Genomic DNA, 21,379 nt, shown 5'->3' on the forward strand with positions numbered 1-21,379 from the left:
GGGAAGATTGCAAGACTGAAGCTTTATCTAGGAGGCCTAATACATTTGCACTGGCCCTGATATAGTATCAAGGGCAAATAATATGTTATTGATAATTAACGCATATTACTGTATTTGGCAAATAATATGGTACTTCATTAACATACCTTAGTAACTCTGGACCTTAATTTATTCTGGGTGGATTTTCAAAAAGTCTTTGAGAAGGGGAAAATAAATTTACTATCAGGTTACCTTGGAAAAGTTCCAATGGGAGTGGACCAAGTCAAGCTTTAAATCTCGGTGAAGAGGAAAAAGCAGTTAGAGAGTGACTGAAGAGACAACCTGCTGCATTGCTGAGTGAAGGCAAGGTACTGTAAGAGTCATTCACAAATTTAATATTCTGCCTTCAAAATACAAATTGTTCTTAGATTGCGAGTTTGCCAGGACAGATAAGGAAAATGCTTAGAATACCACTAGTCATTATATTATAACCCACTTTGATATCTGTGGAGGAAAGGTGGCATTTCAAAAACAAATAAGCATAAGAGATGAGAAAGATTTAAAAATGTAAAGAACCATACTTGGAAAAAGATGAAATGGGGGAAACCCCCTAAATGGGTGGGATTTAGTAACATAGGGCTCCTTGTGCTGCAAATTAGCGCACGCTAACCCCGCACTACACGCCAAAAACTAATGCCAGCTCAATGGTGGCGTTAGCGTCTAGCGCGCGTTGCAATTTAGCGTGTGCTAAGCGTGCGCTAAAACCGCTAGCACAGCTTAGTAAAAGGAGCCCATAGTAACATAGTAAATGATTTAATTTAAATTGTTCTTTTGTTTTAGATATTTCTGGGCCAGAAACCCAGAGCTCTGCTCGGTACTGTGCATAGGTTCCATCTTCTGGAATTTCTGTCAAAACTCACTCCAGCCCATCTAAACCATTCCAGCCTATCCTCAACTGAATGGCCATATAGCAGACACCGACTGTGCAAGTCTGCCCAGTACTGGCCTTAGTTCTTCAATATATACCATTATTTTCTGATTAGAGATCCTCAGTGTTCATCCCATGCTTTTTTGAACTCTGTCACCATTTTCCTCTCCATCACCTCCCTCGGGAGCGCATTCCAGGCATCAACCACCCTCTCCGTAAAGCAAACCTTAGATTATGCCCTCTGGTTTTTACCATTTTCCTTTCACTGGAAAAGATTTTGTTCTACATTAATACCTTTCAAGCATTTGAACGTCTGAACCTTATGTCCCCTGTCCCTCCTTTCCTCTAGGGCAGTGTATTGCAAACTATGTGCCATGGCACACTAGTATATCTCCTGAGATTTCAGGTGTGCCGGGCTGACTGCCTACAGCAGGGGTGCCCAATAGGTCGATTGCGATCAACCGGTAGCTCGCCAAGGCAAAGTGAGTTGATCATCCAGGACTCCCTTTGCCTTGGCGATCTATCGGGCCGATCAATCTTCCTCTCCCCGACGTCAACTCTGCCATCGGAGAGGAAGTTCAGGACAGCCAATCGCTGCCTGGCTGGGCGGAACTTCCTCTCCGAAGGCAGAATTGATGTCGGGGAGAGGAAGATTGATCGGCCCGAAGCAGAGAGAGCATGGGGCGGCGGCGGCGGCGGCTTTGGGGCCTGTTATCATTGATGGCGTTTGGGTCCTGTTCCCCGATGGCAGCGGCAGTGGCTTGGGGAAGGGCAGGGAGAAAGAAAGAAAGGGGGCAGGCAGGGAAACAGATGGAAAGAAGAGAAACAGAAAAAAAGAAAGAGGGCATGAAGAGAGAAAGAAAGAAAGGTCAGGGAGAGAGGAAGAAAAAGTTGGGGGAGGGAATGAGGTGTGGAGGAGAGGAAGCATACAGGCTGAAAGAAAGATTGGATGCACAGTCAGAAGAAGAAAGTGCAACCAGAGACTCATGAAATCACTAGACAAGGTAGGAAAAATGATTTTATTTTAAATTTAGTGATCAAAATGTGTCCGTTTTGAGAATTTATATCTGCTGTCTATATTTTACAATATGGTCTCCTTTTACTAAACCGCAATAGTGGTTTTTAGCGCAGGGAGCCTATGAGCGTCGAGAGCAGCGCTGGGCATTCAGCGCAGCTCCCTGAGCTAAAAACTGCTATTGTGGTTTAGTAAAAAGGGAGGGGGTGGGTATTTGTCTATTTTTGTATGGTTGTTACTGAGGTGACAGTGCATAGAGTCATCTGCTTTGACCTCTTTGAAAAAACCCCGGAATAGGAATGATAATTAACAATTCTATGCGTACAGTGTGCGTTGTGTTTTTTTAAAATTTTATTGTTGGTAGATCATTTTGACTTGGTCATTTTAAAAGTAGCTCGCGAGTCAAAAAAGTGTGGGCACCCCTGGCCTACAGGATGTGCCTGTCACGGTGAGATGCAAATCCTTTAGGCAATCAGCCGGCATCAGCACTTCTCCTCTTTGCACGTCTTCCCTGCCAGCACCCCCCTCTTCCCCCCCAACTGGCAACTCAGGGCCCATCTATAGGACCTATGCGCATACATTGATGTCGATGAGATGTTGTCATGCATGTGCGTGACATCATCGTGTCGACGTCCACACACTTTTGGATGCCTCGAGCCGTGGCTCAACAAAGTTTGCGGGACACTGCTCTACATACTCAGGGCTTCCAGTCTCTCCTCATATGTCTTTTGGCGCAAACCTCCTACCATTTTTGTCACCTTTTTCTGGAACGCTTCAAGAACTTTATTGAGCACACACAAAACAAACAAAAAAAAAATGCTTATTTCTTAATCTAAGGTGATTGTCATCTGCGGGGATGCTGAAAAGTTCTCAGCCCAGTCAAGAAAAGAATGACGTGGATATGGTTCAATCAGTGATCTGAAACAATGCCAAAACATAGAATTTTGTTTCTGCAAATTGACACTTAACGAAATAAGATATCACTCTTTTCCACTACAAAGGCCAAATAATGCTGAGAATTTAGGAAGTTGGTTGGGCTCAGAATTTTTCTGCATCCCCTCATAGAAAAATATGAAGTTATGCATGCTATCAATCAAACAGGTGAAAGTATAGTGCATGACCATTAAAGTTGCAGGGTGCCTGAAACACACAGAGGGATGTCAAAACTTCATTAAGCATATTGGAAACGTATCTTCTTGTCTCAAGTGTAAAGTTTGATTTAAAATGTTTAAGGGAACAATGAATATAGAGAAAAATTGCACTGCAGGAGTCAAGAAAAAGCGTGAGAAAAACTCAAGTGCTATGAATTGTAGTATAACCAGTTCCTGATTAAAACATGTCTCAACAATGAGCAGAACTTCAAACAAATCACTCATGATTTACAAATTGCCGATGCCCGATCTGTCACTGTGTGTTTCAGTATTAATAATCAAAAGATTTTTTTTTAAACTGCTCTAAGAGAGGAGTTTGCTGTCTTCCCTCACATTTATTAGAGAGTGAATGAAATAGACACTCATCTTTAGAAGAATATCATGCAAAGTTGCCACTTGGATATTTATAGCAAAATTCTAATCATGAATCTTGAGCGAAAAAGTGGAATCTGACCCAATGTACTTAAAACAGCCCCATACAATTCGATTGTGATTTTAATAATGCAGAAATTATTCCATCAGCTGTTCAAGCCACTCTATTACTTCACAATGAAAATGTATATGAAGTGGATAAAATTAGTTGTTCGGGCCAGGAGGGAGCCCATACCCTCCTGGCCACGGCGACCCCCTACCCCCACCCCGCACTACATTACGGGCAGGAGGGATCCCAGGCCCTCCTGCCCTCGACGCAAACCCCCTCCCCCCAATGACCGCCCCCCCCCAAGAACCTCCGACCGCCCCCCCAGCCAACCCGCGACCCCCCTGGCCGACTCCCATGACACCCCCACACCCCCTTCCCCGTACCTTTGTGTAGTTGGCCGGACAGACAGGAGCCAAACCCGCCTGTCCGGCAGGCAGCCAACGACGGAATGAGGCCGGATTGGCCCATCCGTTCCAAAGCTCCGCCTACTGGTGTGGCCTAAGGTGCCTGGACCAATCAGAATGGGCCCGGGAGTCTTAGGTCCCTCCTGGGGGCGGGGCCTGAGTCACATTGTCCAGATTGTCCAGGGAGAGGAGCTCTGCACTCAAACTGCCATCCTCCTCGCCTCCAAGTTCCGGAAATTTTAATTTTATATATATTTTAATAAAGTGCAATTTAGGAACATCATCTCTCCACAGTGTTTTTTTGGTTCCTAAACCTAGGCCTGGAGGCACCTCAACCAGTTAGGTTTTCTGTAAATCCACAATAAATATCAATGAGAGAGATCTGCATGAAATTGAGGTATCTCTTAGCCCCTCTGGGCATGATTCTATGATGAACCTAGGTGCCAGAAATATAGTAGACCTTTAAATACCCAATAGCCATGATACTCTAAGTGGTGCCTGAACATGATTGACATGCAGTAAATGCCATTTTTCAAGATGCCTGCTGTTTCAAGCACCACTAATAGAATCAGTCCCTATGAGCCTGATTCTATAAACGGGGCCTAAATCAGTAGGCACCTGGGGAAACGGTGCCCTCCGTATGTCAATAAAATTTAGAAGCTGTTTATAAAATCTTGCTTACAACCACCTAAATCATGTCTATTGGAAATGATGAACAAATAACACAGTTGTAAAAACACAAAACGTCTGACTGCATCAAAAAGCAAATCAACGCAACACAAATAGTTACAGCTTCAATATCAAATTTCAGCATTTCAAGATTTTCTATTATCTCCCAGTTCCACCCCAACCATCCAAAAATTCCACTCCATAACCCCCCTTCACCCACCCCCACCCTCCGCACACTCCCAACAAATACAATTCAATTGAAGGACCGCAGACAGAAATTAATGAAAATGCAATACTCTTTGGAATTGCATGCCACATTTTGCTAGAAACAAAGGCTCCCAAGTCTGCTGAAACAATTGTCCTTTAGATAAGTCAGAGAGTGAACCTCTTGTCTTTCCAAGTTCAGTAGCGCTATCATATGGGTATGCCATACGCTCCATAAAGATGCATCTGGTGCCAACCAGGTAAGCAAAATCACTCTCTTCCCCACTGTTACCGCCTTGTGAAGGAGTCTTTGGAATCCCTTGCGAACAGGTTGTGTCCCACCAGGAGAACCAAACAGGAAAACTGGACACTCCACTAGTCCAAAGTCCCAGTGTTAATGAATAAACGCCATTATGGCTGACCAAAAAGCCCAAACCACAGGAAAGTGCCAAAACAAGTGTCCCAGCGTCGCCCAAGCCTTATGACACTTGGAGCAAGAGTCATCAGATCTGTAGGAGGCCATATAAGCTTGGCGAGGCAAGATGTACAGCGCAATAGAAATTTATATTATATTTCCCATAGAAGCGAGCCATCTGGAATTCCGCAAGAATAGGTAGCATAAGATTGGCGAAAAGGCTCAAGGAGGACACATTGAAGATCCTCAGACCAGGTTTCCGCCAGCAGCTGATAAGAAATCGGGGTTGCTGTCTGACGGATAGCTGCATGATGGCATGGGGTACTTTGCCAAAGGAACCAAGGGAGTAAAAAGATGATAAACATTCTTGCTTCTCCTCAGTCAAATGTTCTGCTGACAGTGAGCTCAGTTAGTGATGCAGCTGATGATAGGCAAAGATGTCCTTATTGCTGAGACGACATTCTTGTTGCAGATCCAGGAAAGATTTGAGAGTCCTCTCTGGTGTCAAAACAATGCAGAGATAACAAATACCCCTATTCTCCCAGTCCAAGAAGCTCTTATTGTCCATACCTGGCAAAAAATCTGGGTTGTTCCTTATAGGAAGAAGTGGGGTTATATTTGAGGACAAATTCAGATAGCAGCAAGTCCACCGCCATTGTATTGCACAGGGGGCACATCAAAATACAGTCTTTGAGATGCACTAGTAGTTCAGCTGAAAATGCATGCAATATTGCACTAAAATGCCATGTGGAGTGCAACTGTGTCTCCACTTCAGTGAAGGAAAGCATAGAAGAATTACGATACTAATCATTGATATGTCTCATATGGCTAGCCTAACATTCAATAAACCAAGCCCCTCCCCCTTTGTCTCTGGGCAACATTACTTTAAATATAGTAAGTCTGGATTTTTTACCTTACCACAAGAATTTCTGAATAATTCTATGCAAATAGACCTCATCCTTGTGGCGTAGGGTCACAGGTAGCAATTGAAGTTTATATAACCACCCCGGGGCAATCATCATATTGTACAAATAAACTCAGCCTAATAGTGAAATTGGAAAAGATTGCCATAAGGTCAATGTATGAGAGGTGTCCTGTAGGAGGGACAGCATATTCTTGTGATGCTCTTCCCCAGATCTCTCCTGCCTGCTCTGCCCCGAATCGCCGCATCGTCACACTGCTCTGCCCATATCTCTCCTGCCTGCTCGCCTCAAATCGCCGCCCTGCTCATCCTCAGTTTCTGCCTCGCGCCCCAAATCTCTCCTGCCCTTCTCCACACTGCAAGCCCGTGGTTTTAACCCGCGGGTTAAAACCACGGGCTCGCTGGGTTAAAAAGTAAAAAAGTAAAGTGAAAAAAAAAGTCGCGGCTCAAACGGGCATGCACAGACCATCTAAGATGGTCTGCGCATGTGTTGGGATCGCAAACCAGCGATTCTTGCTGGCAAATGGGGGCATTCCTCCCATCGCCCCCATCTGTGTATTGCAGTTTGGAGAATCCATCGGACCTGCCCGAATCAGACACTGATCGGTCAGGTTCGTGAATCTAGCCCTTATTTAGCCTAATAGGCACAAATAATTAGCAATTAGCACCTCAAAATTGACACTAATTGGCACTAGTTAAAATTTACATGCACAATTCGGAAACTGTGATTCTATAACAAGTATGCGCCAGTTGCAGTGCGTGAATTTGAAAAGGGGGTGTGGCCAGAGGCAGATCATACGCATCCCCCCAAATTAGACACACTGTTAGAGAACAAACACAATCCATGCACAACTTAGGGGCATTTAGGCAGTGGCGCATTAAGGGGGGGTGAGGGGGCAGTCCGCCCTGGGCACCATCTTGCTTGGGGTGCCGGAATCCCTCCTCCTCTCTGCCCCGCCTTCCCACTTCTCCCCCTGCAACACATGTGTCCCTTCCCTTCCCCCATACCTTTTTAACTTCGCCTTGAACAGCCACCAACTTGTTGCCCGCATGGGATTCTGCTCTCTCTCCAATGTCACTTCCTAGGAAGTGGCGTCAGAGAGCGTGCCAAAGCTGACCCGGGCAGTAAGTTGGTAGCTGCTCATGCCGAAGTTAAAAAGGTGCAGGGAAGGGGCACGCACAAGGGGAAGGGGGCAGGGTGGAGGGTGGGGAAGGAGCACCACCGTCACGGGCTCTGCTCACCCTCACTACACCACTGCGTTTAGGCCTAGTTTTAGCTGGCCTAAATGGGTGTGCCTAACACAGGCACTAAGCATGATTCCATAAAAACTGCAAGCACTTTGTAGAATTATGCTAAGCATCATTCTAGTCGGTGCTGACTCTTTGGGGTGCTATATATAAAATCAGGCCCTAAGGCCTGGATTCTGTAACCAGCGCTGTTGTTGGTCACATGATGGCACCAGGTACAGAATCGTGCCTCTGGCATCGGAAATGTAGGCCAGGGGTTTCCAGGCCTACATTTCTGGCACCTACCTTTGATGTGAATAGCTACTCCTTAGGCACTTTAGGCTGTCTAATGCCACTTCCGGTATTAGCCATACTCACAGAGGCGTGATTCCAGCGCTGATATTTTAGGCACCAGTAGGCGCCTTGAAACTCAGTTAAAAATGTCATTTAAATGGCGTTTTTTTACAGAGTTTAGGTGCCTATCGGCACCAGTTAGAGAATCCGGGCCTAAGTGCTTTTGCTTTAAGTCCACAATATGCAGCTAGTGTATGCTAATCAAAATGTACTAGTTGGATAATGCTCCCATGCCCATTCGCCACCTATGCCACACACCTCCCGAAAAATAGGTTTATAAAAAAAATAGCTCGCACTATGAGGCAAACTGCCACAAAATGCTTTAACACATGTTCCAGTTATAGAAAATATGAACCCCTAGACTCACCCCCCAGGCCTGCCCAGTTCTGCCCATCCCCACCCTGTAAGGTCCTAATCCCGCCCCCAGTCCCGCCCGAGCCCCGTCCCCTGCTGTCTGCTCTTGTCAGGCAAGGAGGAAGCTGCGCATACAAAGATGCCACGTGATGTTATGCGCACGCACATGGATGCCTGACATCATCGCGTGGTGGCCACGCATGCGCGGACTTCCTCCCTGCCCGACGCGATTCGAGGAGGCTTTTAAAAACCCGGACTAAATACCGGGTTTTGAAAAGATGTCCAGGGAAATCCGGACGGCTGGAAACCCTAGTTGCAGTAGACCTTGTACCCCATGTTAACTGCATATTAGCACTTATTGGGCACACTGGATTGGGCAGGACTGATTGGGCAGACTGGATGTATCATTTGGGTTTTTATCTGCCGTCATCTACTATATTACTATGTTACATAACACTGATTAGTAATGAGGCCCCTACATTTTTAAGGCACACCAGCAATGTGGATGCATGCTAACAAATGCACAACCTCTGTACTGAATGTAACGTACGTTATCTAATCAGTTCCTTCCATATGTATTCTTTTCACACCCTCTATTACTATTTTTTGATTTTGTTTTTTAGGGTTTTACCAATTCGATTCCACAATGTGCTCCCTCGCCACAGCAAATATTTCATTCGCTTTTGACCTTTACAAAGAGCTGAATAAAGAAAGCAAGGATCGAAACATTTCAATCTGTAATTTTGGCATCTCGGCTACATTAGCCACAGTGTTAGTTGGAGCCAAGGGAAATACTAAAGCCCAGATGGAAAAGGTATGGTAAATATGAACTAAATACTTTAGCATTAATATCTGAAGTTTTCTTTTGGTAAATTAATTTTTTTTTTTTTTTATAATCTGGAACAAAGAGTTAAGGTAGGTACCAAACTGCAGTGAAATGTGGTCTCAGCATGCCCTTACATGGGTCATTCCTGTGCTCTAAAGCCATTTATCTGTATGGATAAAATGGCCATTTTTCTCTTTTTTAAAAAAAATTAAAGGCCACACCCTAATTTTCCCGTTAGCGCATGGTCATTAGTGCATGAGGCCCTACTGCCACCTATTTTTCAAGCAGTAAGGGCTCAGGCACTAATCAGTTAGCATGTGGCAATGGAGATGCGCATCGATCACAGAACTACTGCGGGACACCTGAGCGCTTGCCTGTTAGTGAGGCCTGTTAGTGCTTACTGCAGCTTAGAAAAAGGATCCCTCAGTCTTCAAGACACCGATGCTATCTGGTATTCTGGATATGCATAATGAATACTCATGAAATGTATCTGCAGATATATGTATTTATATGGGCGGGGCATTAGCGCCTGGCCAATCAGGCCCTAGGACCGCCATTCCGAGAATGGTGGGCCTGCCAGTCGGACAGGCTTGGGATCCAGCCGGCCGGCAAATGTTAAAGTAAGTTGGGGGGTGTCAGGGGTTAGGGGTGGCCCGGGTAGTAGGGGGTCATTCAGGGGTTTGGAGGCAATTGGGGGATCATAGGGGGGGTTCACAATGGGCAGGAGGGCCTGGGATCACTCCTGCCCGTATTTGAGGGGGGTAGGGTGGGTTCACCTTTTGGCAGGAGGGCTTGGGCTCCCTCCTGCCGGTATTGTCGGGGGAGGTTCGGGGGGTGTTCAGGGCTTGAGTTCCCTCCTGCTGGTAGTCGCGGGAGGGTTCGGGTATTGACAGGAGAGATTGGGCATCTCTCCTGCCGTGATTCGCATCAGTTCGGGGGGATCACGATCGCGGCAGGAGAGATTAGGCATTTGTCCTGCCGCGGTCATTGCAGTGGGGGGTGGGCAGGTGTTTATTTGCAAGGTGGTGCATACTCATGGGAAGAGCATGGGTGAGATATAAACTTGCACACATAACTAATGGAATATTAATTAATTAATTTTGTTTTCTATCCCATTCTCCCCAACGTGCTCAGAACGGGTTACAGAATAACATACATAATATACAGTCAAAACGGTTTAAAATAAGCCATACTTATAATACACTTTGCTCATCCAAACTCAACATATAGAGAGATTTCATTCCAATAAGCAATAGGCAAGGGATTAGGTAAAAAGGCATGTTTTTATTGCTTTCAGGAGTCCTTTGAGAGATCTGATCTTCAGGGGCAGTTGATTCCAGTCGCTTGGTAATAAATAGGAGTAGGATTGTTGGCTGGCGTTCTGTAGTTGAAGGGTACGACCAAGGAATGGTTGGAGGTGTGTTTCCTCCTAGGAGCAGAGTGATCTGTTTAGCAAGATGGAGGAAGCTTAGCTGATGTAGTCTGGTGCCATGTTGTTCAGGAATTTGTACATTAGTATCAAGTCCTTAAAGAGGCAGCATTTCGTTATGGATAGCCAGTGGGTTGATGAAAGAGTCTGAGAGATAGTGTCACGAGCATGAAGATTCTTTAGAAGTCTGATCACTGTGTTTCATACACATTGGAAGCATAGTATATTCTTTGCTGTGAGACCATTGAATAGGGCATTGCAGTAACCCATGTGGGAGAGTATGAAGGCGTAGAGAAGTTGGGAGAAGTCAGATTCCGAGTAGTTCCATATTTTCCAGAGTTGCCATAGGTAGTAGAATGAGGAAGAGACTATATGAAACGTGTGGTTGGAAAGCGATAGGTTGGAGTCAAGTAATATCCTTAAGCTGTGCTTAGTCCTTTTCAGTTATGGTAGTCGATTCCCAGAGTAGAGAGGGGCGGGGGCGGGTGCAATGCTCTTTGTGGATCCAAAGGAGTTCTGTTTTGGACGCATTCAGTTGCAGTTTATTGATGGGTATCCGGTTTTGATTTCTGAGAGGTAGTTCATGGGTTTTGTGATTTGGGAGTCGCAGAGTTCACCCAGTGGTAGATACAGTTGAATGCCATCAGTGAAAGAATGGATCTGGATTTGCATACTATAATGTATGTGTATAATTTTGGCATATAGGGCCCCACAATTATACCAGCTCTATGGCTAGCCATGTCACTGGTTGTGCAGTGGTGCTGCCCTATAACACACCTGACTTTCCCCAATAAGAACATAAGAATAGCCTTACTGGGTCCGACCAATGGTCCATCTAGCCAAGTAGCCCATCTTCATAGTGGCCAATCCAGGTCACTAGTACCTGTCAAAAACCCAAAGAGTAGCAACATTCCATGCTACCGATCACAGATATATGTATTTATATGGGCGGGGCATTAGGCGCCTGGCCCAATCAGTAGCTTCCCCCATGTCAGTCTCAATAACAGACTATGTACTTTTCCTCTAGGAAATTGTCCAGACCTTTCTTAAAACCAGCTATGTTAACCACTCTTACCACATCCTCTGGCAACGCATTTCAGAGCTTAACTATTCTCTGAGTGAAAAAATATTTCTTCCTATTGGTTTTAAAAGTATTTCTTTGTAATTTCATCGAGTATCCTCTAATTTTTGATGGAGTATAAAATTGATCCACTTGTACCTGTTCTATACCACTCAAGATTTTGTAGACTTCAATCATATCTCCTCCTCAGCCGTCTCTTTTCCAAGCTGAAGAGCCCTAATCATTTTAGTCTTTCTTCATAAGAGAGGCATTCCATCCCATTTATCATCTTGGTCACTCTTATTTGAACTTTTTCTAGTTCTGCTATATCTTTTTAGAGAAAGGTGGCCAAAATTGAACACAAGGTAAGGTCGCACCATGGAGTGGTACAGAGGCATTTAGTAGTAATTGTAGTTTACCATCCCTCTTTTAATAATTCCTAGCATCCTATTTGCCTTTTTGGCAGCCGTTGCACATTAGGTGGAAGGTTTCAGCATATTGTCTACGACACCCAGATCTTGAGCAATTTTGAGCCGAGCAGAGCTTTAGGCCCCTCCCACTCAAGATGCTGTGGGAGGGGGAAGACTTGTTATTCTGAGCACGCATCCCTATAGGCAGGAGGGAGTGGGCATCCCTTCTGCTGATTTGTCATTCAAAGGTTCAATGGTGTCAGGGGATGTCGGGTAAATCCAGGAATGTTAGGGGATGTGGGGGGATGTTGGAGTGGTCCAATGATGTCAAGGGGTACAAGAATGTTGGGGGATTTTGGTGGGGATGTCAGGGGGGATGTCCAAGGATGTTGGGGGTCTATGGATGCCAGGGGCATGTTGGGGGAAAGGGTGTAGGGCGTGGTGGCTCTTTTTTAATTTGGTAAGTTTAGAGGTGTACTGGTGTGAATTGGTGCCTGGGAAGGATGGAGAGAGGGAAGGAGAGTGGAATCTCCCTGCTAGTTCAGCTAATCCTAGCAGGGGGAATCCCCATCAGCTGAGCTGGCAGTATCCCCCAAAACCGGCTCAGCTGATGAGGAGTCTCCTGCTGCGATCAGACAAGGTACATCTGCAAAACTTGTTTTTGTGCATTTTTTATGTGGGCAAAAATGATAGATGTACTAAGGACCAAAATGTCTGCATAGGTCATTTTCAAAAATTAAAGATAGACATCTGGCTGTTTTGAAAGTGGACATTTTCTCTACTGGATTTCTGGATGGGTTCTGGGGTTTTTTTTTCCAAAACATCCAAATTAGACTTAGACTTCCTATTGAAAATGCCTCTTTACTTGTATTTCCTGAGTTGTCAAAGGCTACACAAACAAAGTCAGGACTTTTTGGCACTTGCTGCTCTTGGTACTAGCTATATTTTGAAATTTCCCTTTAACATTTGAAAGAAAATATTGTCTTTTCACTCCATGCAGCACTTACAAATTGTGAGTGCGAAAGAAGTATTGAAAATCCAGGAGCTGGACTCTCAAGGGTAATTCATATTGTATAGGTTGACTGTAACAACCATCTCTGTTGGCATCTTTTACCAATCTGTATTTTCCTTTGTATTTTTTTTTTGTTGGTCCTTTGTTATGCTATTGCAGAGAAAAACTTTTAAATCTATTTTTGTGATTGGTTTTTTATTTTTCTAAATTTTACTCTCCTCCTCCCCCCCCCCCCCTTTTTACAAAACCATAGCGCAGTTTTTAGCGCTGGCTGCGGCAGCAACAGCTCCGATGCTCATAGAATTCCTATGAGCATCGGAGCTGTCACTGCCACGGCCGGCAGTACGGCTTTGTAAAAAGGGAGGTTAATTTTTTTTATTTTCTGATGTCATAATTTGGTGTTATTATCCCCCTCTCTTTTATCAAGCTGCGCTGGCCAAACGGCATGCGCTAAAGGCCGAGCTGCCCATTTTGTTTCTATGGGTGGTTTGGCATTTAGCTTCTGCTGCTCGGCAGCACAGCTTGATAAAAGAAGGGGTATATATTTAGGAAATATTATAAAATTAAATATATTTTAAAAAACCAGATTCCCAGAAGGAATAGCTCTTGAATTAGTAAATTAAGAGGTAACCTCAGACTCTTGGATCTGAAACGTGATATCTGATTCCCAGCGAAAAGATAGAATTACACATTTTAGTACGGAGTAACCTTTTGAATTACAAAATTTAACATAATTAAAATTGATTATCTTTATATTTTCAACTACAGGTGCTTCACTTTGATGAAATTTCGGAACATGGCGAGACTGGAGCCAGGAATGTTGATGACCAAACCTCTTCTTCGGTACTGTAATGTTAAGAAATATAGGGCTCCTTTTATCAAAGTGCGCTACGGGGGTTAGCGCGTCGGACATTTCATCACACGCTAACCCCCGCGGCAGCCTAAAATCCTAACGCCTTGTCAATGGAGGCATTAGGTACTAGCGCGACAGGCGGTTTAACGCGCGGTATTCCGCGCATTAAACCACTACCGCGCCTTTGTAAAAGGACCCCATAATGTTTGGGTCCCGTCTGTTTATCCAAACTAAGACTGAACTACCCAAGCATAGAAGACACAACTAAAGGAGCTCTTTCATTAAAGTTTAGAGCCCATGAAGGCCCTGATTCTATAAATGTTGCATAATTTGTTAGGTGCCTGGCAAAGTAGCACCTACCACATGTCAATCAAAGTCATGTGTTCTTTGTAGAATCATGCCTAGCAGGGCCTAAATCAGCTTACGTGCCAGTAGGTGTCCTAATGTTAGGCACCAGGGTTTTCTTGATCTAATTTAAAGTGTGTTAACAAATTATACAAGGATGCACATGTCACACAGATGTCTACCGGTGCCTAACTCAATCCATATCCAAACTCCGCCCCTAACCCCACCTTCTTTTCATATAGGTGCCTACTAGCTAATTCATTTTTTAATTGATTTTTTTAATCAGTTCTTAATGGTGCTTTCAGTTAACAGGGTCAATTGAGTCAATTAAAAAATTAAGTTCCCTCTGATTTAGGTGCCTAACTTCAGGTGCCATTTATAGAATCAGGACCTAAATGCTGTGGGTCTCACAATCGAAAGAGAAAAACGTCTAAAAACCGGCCTAAATCGGCACTTGGCCGATCATTAATGAAAGACGTCCAAATGCCGATAATCGAACCGGGTTTTGGACGTATCTAAAAACGACTTAGGCCTTCCCAGTGCTGCTGAACGACCAGAGTTAAATGGGGCATTTCAGGAGGAATGTCGAGGGCGGGATTTGGGCAGGACATGGGCCTTCCTAGACTTAGTCGTACTGCATGTATAACCAAAGGTTTTACAACACAGCCTAGACGGAACTTGGACGTTGTGACTTACGCCAATATAAAACATGGTCTAAGTCACAAGAAGCTATCCAAAGTGACCAGATAAGCACTGCAGACACAAAGTACAGACCCACACACAGTACCCCAGTGATCACCAAACTCCCCCCACAATAAAAATCGTAATCACAACTTTAAATATCTGCCTTCAGAACATCAGCACTTGGCAGTCTGGCATAGGAAAGTCTAGTAGAGCTGCACAGAGACATCTTAAGTGGGTGGGTTAGTGAACCATGGAGAAGAGGACACAGGCCCATAAGCCACTGTAACCACTGCATTCATGGTGAAACATGTGCACCCCCCAAAAAGCCCAAAACCTTTTTGTACTGTCATATAAGTGGCTCCTGCAGCTATAAGGGCTATTGGGGTGGTAGGTAGGTGGATCAAGTAGATTCTGGGGGCGTTTTGGGGGGGCTCACCATGACCTATAAGGGAGCTGTAGTGAGATGTTTAGTTGGCACCCTTTCTGTGAAGTTCACAGCAGTGCCCTGTAAGGTAACCCACTACTCTGGTACCTTGTCTGGGTGTCCAGTACATCACTTTGCTGACCCCTCTCACATCCAAAAGGTCTTTTTCTAGGCATTTTTTACTTAAACGACTATTTGGATGAAAATGTGGTATAAAGATAGACAATTTAGTGGCCGGGATGATCAGACGGCTGGACGTAAAGTTAGACGATATTTGAAAAAAAATATATTTTGAACATATTTTTTGAAAATGTGCCTTTTCCTATGTCTGACTTTGGGCGACTTGCAAATTAGGTGAAAATGTACTTAGACTTTTTTTTTTAATGATTATGCCCCTCCACATGTCTTATTGTTGATGATATTTGTATCTTATGATTATGCCCCTCCACATGTCTTATTTTACCGATCGGGGGTTCGGGGGCGGTCGATGGGGGGGTTGTGTCGAGGGCAGGAGGGCCTGGTTTCCCTCCTGCCTGTATTGTAGTGGGGGGTGGGGGGTAGGGGGTCTGCTTGGGCAGGAGGGGTTGGGCTCCCTCCTGCTCGATCTTGTAGGGGGTGGGGGGCGCGAGGCCAGGAGGGCTTAGGCTCCCACCTGGCCCCATCGGACTCGGGAGGGATTAGAGATCACGAGGCAAGAGGGCTTAGGCTCCCTCCTGCTCCGAACATAATCGGGGGCCGCGGGGCAGGAGGGCTTGGGCTGGCCCCATCGGACTCGGCGGGGAGGGGTGGATTTGGCCTCCCTCTTGCCCCGATCTTCATTGGGGATTTGGGGGTGCCGTGGGGCAAGAGGGCTTGGACTCCCCGAAACCCCTTATTGCTTTTGCCTTTATTACAGAATTAGCTATCGTGTGCATCGTCTAAGCTCTAAGTCTCTACAAGTTGACCGTCAAGAATCCCAGCTTTTATAGAATGCTGCAGTTGCTATTATAAAACGATCAGCTGTGCACAGATCGAAAAAGAAGGTCTCAGCATTGTGCTTGCCTGCCAGTGCTTTCTTCATTATCTCTATCATGATGCCAAACTCATCCTTCAGCTGTGAAAAGGTTTTAAAATGGAACACATTTATCAGTTGGCTGAGTCTCCAAATGCTTTTTGCTTTTTGCTTGCTATACTTGTTAATTTAGGATTGTTTCAAATTGGCAGTCTGCAAAGATTAGGTCACTTGCTTCCATTGCTCGTGCCAGCTCACCAAATGCACTAAAAGAGGTCTTCAGTACAATTGCTAATTCCTTGCTGGTCAAATAAGTCATGCCCAGGAGGGAGAGTGGTATAGACCAAACACTTCTTCCAGCGTAAGCCACATGGGTCTATCTTCCTGATCTCTACTTGCATACCACAAGTGCTACCACTAAGGATAAAGGCCCTGTGGTAAGCCCTGAAGGCAGGTAAACTAGACTAGTACCATCTTTAGTCCAGGGCAATTTTAATTTATACAAAGCCATATGAATCTTGATATTATCTTTTCCAACTCTTTCTATATTCAATCAGGAAAACTGAGTGGGAACATTTCCATAATGTAATTTAACTTAAGTAAGATCACCATGAAAGATAAAGAGATCACCTACCAGTTTATTCTCTAGCACCATATATCAGCAATTCGCCATTCTTTCCCAATATTTCCTGTTAAGTTCTGAAAAATACAATGGGTAATCTATAACTGGGTGCCCACACTTACAAACTACTTGTGCATGTGAATGTACAGAATAGCCACACTTTTATACCCAAGTATTCTATTTTACAAATATTTGTATTTTTTACTGTATTATTGTATTTCGCTGATTGTCCAGCTCTTTTTAGTGTAAACCGTCTAGAACTTTTGGTTATGGCAGTATAAAAGAATAAAGTCATTATTATTATTATGCATACGTGTAAATGACAGCAAAGCAATTAAGCACTGTCCTGTAAAGAAGTAGTCTTCATTGCAAGGCCCGTAAGCTAAAGATGGCCCGCAGAGACCTTAAGAACATAAGAATTGCCACTGCTGGGTCAGACCAGTGGTCCATCGTGCCCGCTCATGCGGCGGCCCTTAGGTCAAAGACCACTGCCCTAACTAAGACTAGCCTTTCTGGTTTAGCAGGAACTTGTCTAACTTTGTCTTGAATCCCTGGAGGGTGTTTTCCCCTATAACAGCCTCCGGAAGAGCGTTCCAGTTTTCTACCACTCTACGGGTGAAGAAGAACTTCCTTACGTTTGTACGGAATCTATCCCCTTTTAACTTTAGAGAGTACCCTCTCATTCGCCCTACCTTGGAGAGGGTGAACAACCTGTTTTTATCTGCTAAGTCTACTCCCTTCAGTATTTTGAATGTTTCGATCATGTCCCCTCTCAGTCTCCTCTTTTCAAGGGAGAAGAGGCCCAGTTTCTCTAATCTCTCACTGTACGGCAACTCCTCCAGCCTCTTAACCATTTTAGTCGCTCTTCTCTGGATCCTTTCGAGTAGTACTATATCCTTCTTCATGTACGGCAACCAGTACTGGACGCAGTACTCCAGGTGAGGGCGTACCAGGGCCTGGTACAGTGGCATGATAACCTTCTCCGATCTGTTCGTGATCCCCTTCTTAATCATTCCTATAATTCCATTCGTCCTTTTCGCTGTGCCGCGCATTGTGCAGATGGCTTCATCGACTAGTCGACCAGTACTCCCAAGTCTCTTTCCTGGGTGTCTCTCCAAGTACTACACCAGACATCCTGTATTCATGTATAAGATTTTTGTTACCAACATGCATCACCTTACACTTATCCACATTGAACTTCATTTGCCATGTCGCGGCCCATTTCTCGAGCGTGTTTATGTCACGTTGCAGGTCTTCGCAATCCTCCTGCATCTTCACTACTCTGAATAACTTCATATCGTCTGCAAATTTAATCACCTCACTCGTTGTACCAATTTCCAGGTCGTTTATAAATATGTTGAAGAGCACGGGTCCAAGCACCAAACCCTGTGGCACTCCACTCGTGATGCTTTTCCAATCCGAGTATTGTTCATTTACCCCCACACTTTGTTTCCTATCCGCCAGCCAGATTTTAATTCACATGAGTATTTCACCCTCGATTCCATGGCTCAAAATTTTTCAAAGTAGTCATTCATGCGGACCTTGTTGAACACCTTCTGAAAATTCAGATATACAATGTCGACCGGGTCACCCTTGTCTATCTGCCTGTTTACTCCCTTGAAGAAGTGCAGCGAGTTCATCAAGCAAGATCTTCCTTTGCTGAAGCCGTGCTTGCTAGTCCTCATCAGATTGTGTCTGTCAAGGTGATCAATGATGTAGTCATTTATCAGCACCTCTACCATCTTTCCGGGTACCAAGGTCAGACTCACAGGTCTGTAGTTTCCCGGTTCTCCCCTCAAACCCTCAAACCTTTCTTGAAGATCGGCGTAACATTCGCCACTTGCCAATCTTCTGGAATCCTTCCCGATTTGATTGACAGATTGGCTATTAGTTGAAGCAGTTCAGCTATAGCTCCTTTCAGTTCCTTGATTACCCTTGGATGGATGCCATCTGGTCCCGGGGATTTACTGTTTTTAAGCCTATCAATCTGCCTGCATACCTCTTCTAGACTGACCATCAGCCCTGTCAGTTTCCCATTCTTATTTCCTGATTATAGCCTGTCGGCTTCCGGTATGTTGTGTATATCCTCTTCGGTAAATACAGACACAAAAAATGTGTTCAGTTTGTCGGCGATGGCTTTGTCCTCCTTTAGCACTCCCTTTATTCCATGGTCATCCATCGGCCCCACCGCTTCCTTCGCAGGTTGTTTCACCTTAATATATCGAAAGAATGGCTTGAAGTTTTTTGCCTCCTTGGCTATTTTTTTCCTCATAGTTTCTTTTGGCCCCTCTTATCGCCTTATGGCACCTGTGGGTGGCTCGCACTATATTCCAGGGTTCCTTCTCCCCCACTGTGAGATTCTTCACTGCAGCAATTCTTTCACTCTTTGGGCCGCTGACAACTTGAGTGAGGTAAACAAACTCACTTCGGTGGCCCAGAAGTTTTCTCTCTGTTACTGCTTCTGTCCCCACATAGGCAGAAAGTTTCCTAGCCTCCGAAGGCAGTGTGCATACTTTACTCACGCTGCCTGCAGCCTGAAGTAGCTACTTTACTGGATCCTATGGAGGGGAGGAACACATAGGGATCACAGGAGGATCACAGGGGAAATGGTTATTAGAGAGATGCTGGACCGCAAGGATGGGGAGGCAAAAAAAAAAGCCCTGGGCGCCTCTCACTCTCACTTTGCCACTGACAGGGAGCTAATTCCTCCTTCAAAATAAGATCCTTTAGGAGGAGGATCAGTATTTTTGACCAATTAACTTTACATTCCGAATGATTAGAGAATACCTCAATTTGTTCTAGTATGTAAGGGAGAGAATGTGCTCTGAAAACAAGCATCAGAGTGCAGGGGTACACCAATGGTCTTCTGAAACCACAACTGAAAACAGACACCAGAGGATAGAAATACAGATTTGATTTGCAAAGTATGTTTACCTGCTCTGAACTTACAATTACTGATGAAGCAACATTTTTCATTGTCTATCATGTGAGAGGTTCACTGAAATATGGTGCCGTGTCAAGTCCATCTGTGCTCAATAGCATTCTATGGGGCCATCTGTACTTACATTATGCCTCTTGGTGAATATTTTATCCATCTGTATTGTTGAGCCACTTTGGCATGGACTCTGATATTATTGTGAAATGTGGTATATTAAGCCCCCCCTTTTTACAAAGCCGTGCAATCGACTGCCGCATGGAAAATGCCCCGACACCCATTAAATTCATATATGCATCAGTATTTACTGCGCTAGCCCACACTGCTGGCTTTAGTAAAAGAGGGGTAAATTTATTCAACTATTATTAATAATAATAATAATAAACGATCTTGTTGTCGTTTGCCAAGTTTGTTTTTTATATATACCAATAAATCTGTATTTTTATTCTCTGATGTCCTCTGTTTTTGATTGTGCTTCAGAAGACCACTGGCCAACTCCTACTCTCTTTTGTCTTTGACCTTTTACATAGCAGTATTTCTCCCTTTTTTTTTTTTTCTTTCTTTACACTTTTTTTTCCTTTACAAGCATTTCATCATAAAAGCATTTCATCATAAAAGAACATTTTATTTTCCCATCTCTTGACTTTACAGTAGATTGACATATTGCTAAGTCAATAGGCTCCAAAAACTAGATTGAACGAGAGAGGTAACAGATGCAAACTGAACACATTGGATGAAAAAGAGCTAACGTATGTGCTTTGGAGGAGACATAAAGAGCATGGATATTTTGTATAAATTTAGAGCCAAGCCCAAACCAATCTAAAACAGCAATACGGTCAACACTTTTTTGTGTGTTGAGTGAAAATACCAGTAGTGGAGAATCCTGATTGGGTTTTTTTGCAACATTCATTAAATCACAGAACTTGTGTTATCTAAAGACTTCCACCCTGGTGCAAAGCCAGTCTGACCCCTGTGAATAATTAATGGTAAGGTGCTACTTAATTGCTGAGCTAGAATTTTGAAGGGTATTTACCATAGATATTACTAAGAGAAATAGGTTTATAGCTTTGCCTATCTTGAGTATAACTGTTGCCTCAGTAAAGGTTCCTGAAGCTCTTCCTTCATGGTTTGCTGCATAATCTTATGGTTTACAGTATGATGTCTTGTTCTATAGGGTCTGCTGATTTCTATGGAGTCAGTGATCTTGTTTGAGATGCTAACTCTGTGATACTGTATTCACAAATTTTGACTTAGTAGACTTGATTGTAGTCATACTGGCATTTAGCTGATAAACTTGAGACAAAGAGAAAACAGATTTTGCCATGTGTGAAACTGCACAATCAAAGATTGAGTCATAGTAACATAGTAGATGATGGCAGATAAAGACCCGAATGGTCCATCCAGTCTGCCCAACCTGATTCAATTTAAATTTTTTTCTTCTTAGCTATTTCTGGGCAAGAATCCAAAGCTCTACCTAGTACTGTGCTTGGGTTCCAACTGCCGAAATCTCTGTTAAAACCTACTCCAGCCCATCTACACCCTCCCAGCCATTGAAGCCCTCTCTAGCCCAACCTCCCCAAAACGGCCATACACAGACACAGACCGTGCAAGTCTGCCCAGTACTGGCCTTAGTTCAATATTTAATATTATTTTCTGATTCTAGACCCTCTGTGTTCATCCCACAAGGAACACGTAGTCTTAAGTGTTATCTTAAAATAGGAACGACTATGGAAGCAGAGGGAAAC

The 21,379-nt window shown here is 44.2% G+C and overlaps 1 protein-coding gene across 1 annotated transcript in view; it reads left to right on the top strand.

Annotated features, from left to right (window-relative positions):
• The first annotated feature begins 308 nt into the window (after nucleotides 1-308).
• The window catches only part of LOC117355339 (leukocyte elastase inhibitor-like), a 63,896-nt gene continuing 42,825 nt past the window's right edge, over nucleotides 309-21,379 (top strand). Inside the window, exons 1-3 of the mRNA XM_033933755.1 lie at nucleotides 309-347; nucleotides 8,667-8,857; nucleotides 13,549-13,623. Coding sequence (XP_033789646.1) covers nucleotides 8,690-8,857; nucleotides 13,549-13,623 — 243 coding nt within the window. The 5' untranslated portion in view covers nucleotides 309-347; nucleotides 8,667-8,689. The remainder of the gene's footprint in view (nucleotides 348-8,666; nucleotides 8,858-13,548; nucleotides 13,624-21,379) is intronic.

Source organism: Geotrypetes seraphini, chromosome 2, assembly GCF_902459505.1.
Source record: "Geotrypetes seraphini chromosome 2, aGeoSer1.1, whole genome shotgun sequence".
Classification (NCBI taxonomy): Eukaryota; Metazoa; Chordata; class Amphibia; order Gymnophiona; family Dermophiidae; genus Geotrypetes; species Geotrypetes seraphini.